Source organism: Austrofundulus limnaeus, unplaced genomic scaffold, assembly GCF_001266775.1.
Source record: "Austrofundulus limnaeus strain Quisiro unplaced genomic scaffold, Austrofundulus_limnaeus-1.0 Scaffold893, whole genome shotgun sequence".
Classification (NCBI taxonomy): domain Eukaryota; kingdom Metazoa; phylum Chordata; class Actinopteri; order Cyprinodontiformes; family Rivulidae; genus Austrofundulus; species Austrofundulus limnaeus.
In genome coordinates, this window is record NW_013953295.1 from 15652 (window position 1) to 18150 (window position 2499).

The window sequence follows — 2499 nt, forward strand, 5'->3', positions numbered from 1 at the left end:
CATTAGCACCTCTAGTAATATATTTACTGAGAAAAATGTTGACGTGTTCAATACTTATTTTACCCGCTGTATCTAGAACCTTTGGTCTAAAGAGGACTTCATGGTCCACTCGTCAAACCATCAGCCTCCACCGCCGTGGTGACAGCTGCAGTTTGCTGCAGTGCATTCTGGGTAAACAGCTGTCCTTTAGTCCAGTTCTGATCCAGAAATCTTGTGGTTCCTTCAGATGAAACTTTTCAAACCTGAGTGATGGAGTTCTGGTCTTTTTCTAATTGTCTTGTCATGACCTTTGATCTTTAACCCAGGGTTCCTACAGTTTAAAGCAAGTTAAATTTAAGACTTTTCAAGACTTTTTAATGCCAACTGAAATTAATTTCAAGACCCATTTCATAATAAACACCAATGACAAAAAATCGAACTGGAGCAGAAACTCATAAATCAATGTATCTTTGGTTTAAGTATTCAAATATTGCTAATAGACCAATTGTTTTATCTATATCTAACTGCTTTTTTGTCAAGAATAGCAAAAACAATCTTAGCAGGCAGTTTAACGGCCCAAAATTTGGAGTTTTAGGACCCACAGTGGGGTCTTAACCCCAATTTGCTATGGATGAAACCTTAAGTGAAAATGACATCAAAATTTGTAAGAACAGTTAAAGCATTTTTGCAAAGACAACATTATTAACATATTACAAAACAAATTTCACATTGCTCAGATGGACAGTTGAGATATTTGCATCTAATTAACAGGAAGTGATGTCAAAGGGGAATGTTTGCATGTAAAWATTTAAAAAATAAATGTTACCAATTATTTTAATATTTGAGATGAATTACAATCAACCTATTTACAATGTGTTAACGTTTTTAAGACTTCTGAAAGATGGATTAAAGACATTTTAAGGCTATTTAAGCCCTTATTTTTGGATTGATGAATTCTTATTACTTACTTTTTAATGATCTGAAGGAACCCTTTAACCCAGAGGTGCCCAAAGTGGGGCCCATGGGCCATATTTGGCCAGTCATGCCATTTGATTTGGCCCACCAGCAGTTGTTCTGGTTACCAGATTGTAATCTCCTGCCTTATGTAGAAACACTGTATTTCCACTTAGTCTTGTCAACCATTGGTCTAATTATACGTACAAGGGGCTGTAGCCAGATACTCTTAACTCTTGGTACTCAATTTATCTTTGAATTATGTTAAGATGAAGAGACATTTATATTAAATTTAAGTCCATATCTAGATTTGCACACCTTATAAGATCACATATACTCAAATTTTAAATTATGAAAAGTTTCATGAGCCTTTGCCCGAGCATATGTTGGATTTTCTCCATGTTCTTGGGCTGAACAATAACCAAACAAACAAAAATAATGTGGGCAACTGCACTGGCTGCTAGCTTAATCATAAAAAATACAACTTTACTTGAGAAGTATTTGCATTTCATGTATTATATTATTGCATTTGGGCCACCGCCCTCAGATTGATTTTAATTTTGGCTCTCACCGGGAAAATGTTTGGGCACTCCTGCTTTAGCCTTTATCTGCTAACAGAGGCGTGAAGAGGAGCTGGAGATCTTGGGTTTTTACTTAGTTCTTGGTAAATAAAAATGTTCTTGTTTAACATGAAGCCCAACCTGTGGTTGTGTTTATTCATTTTCACTGCTGGAGCAGCTTGGAGATCAAGATGAYCCCACAAAACCAATCAAAGCGTGAACAGAACCGGGCCAGGACAAGAGCCTGTGAGTCTTCTCAACAAAACCACTTTCTGTTCAACAGATAGGATTTTATCCAAAACAATAATTTCTTTAGAAACATTTGAAGCCAGTTTAAATATAAAAAAACAACCTGAGTTAAATTGATTTTGAACAGTTAGCTGCAGCTGAACCAGGTGAAATAAACACGCACACACCCGCCCACCCCTCTCACCTCCCTGCCTGTCAGGATGTGGCGGGCCAGCTTCACTTTGGCAAAATTCCCCTTGCCGATGGTCTTGAGTAGACGGTAGTTGCCGATGTGTGGCTGCTCGTCGGAGCAGGAGGCGATGGAGTTCCTGCAGCGAGCCCCCAGAGAGCGACTGGACTGGCTCGTGGCCTTGTCTGCGCGGCTGGCCCCTAGCAGTACATGCTGCCAAGAAACAAAACGAGGAGGGTCTTAGAGACAAGTGTGTGTATGACAGGAGATCCCCAGTGTACCACCAACATCCCACCCTGCAGGAGCAGCAACCATTGGTACATTTTTACACTTCATTGTAAAATGAGAGAAACCATCTTCACAAACCCTGTAATAAAACACACTGCAGCAAACATTATTTTATAAATATTTTCAAATAATTCTGCTCCAGCAGCAGCTAGCTGTAGCATCTCTGCTGTAGCCTTGAGTCCCATTGTAGGGTCTACTGTGAGTTAAATATTGATTATATTCTCAAAATGAACAATTCTGCATCAGAATCAGTCTGAGCTCAGTCTCAGAACTGTTCTATGACCTCACAGACCTGGGGTC

General features: G+C 39.2%; 1 protein-coding gene across 1 annotated transcript in view; it reads right to left on the reverse strand.

The window, feature by feature from the left end:
- LOC106533147 (MAP/microtubule affinity-regulating kinase 4) overlaps positions 1-2499 on the reverse strand; it is a gene marked incomplete at its 3' end in the record, with an annotated part of 29380 nt that overhangs the window by 15563 nt on the left and 11318 nt on the right. The window contains 1 exon segment of the mRNA XM_014029387.1: positions 1927-2150. Coding sequence (XP_013884841.1) covers positions 1927-2150 — 224 coding nt within the window.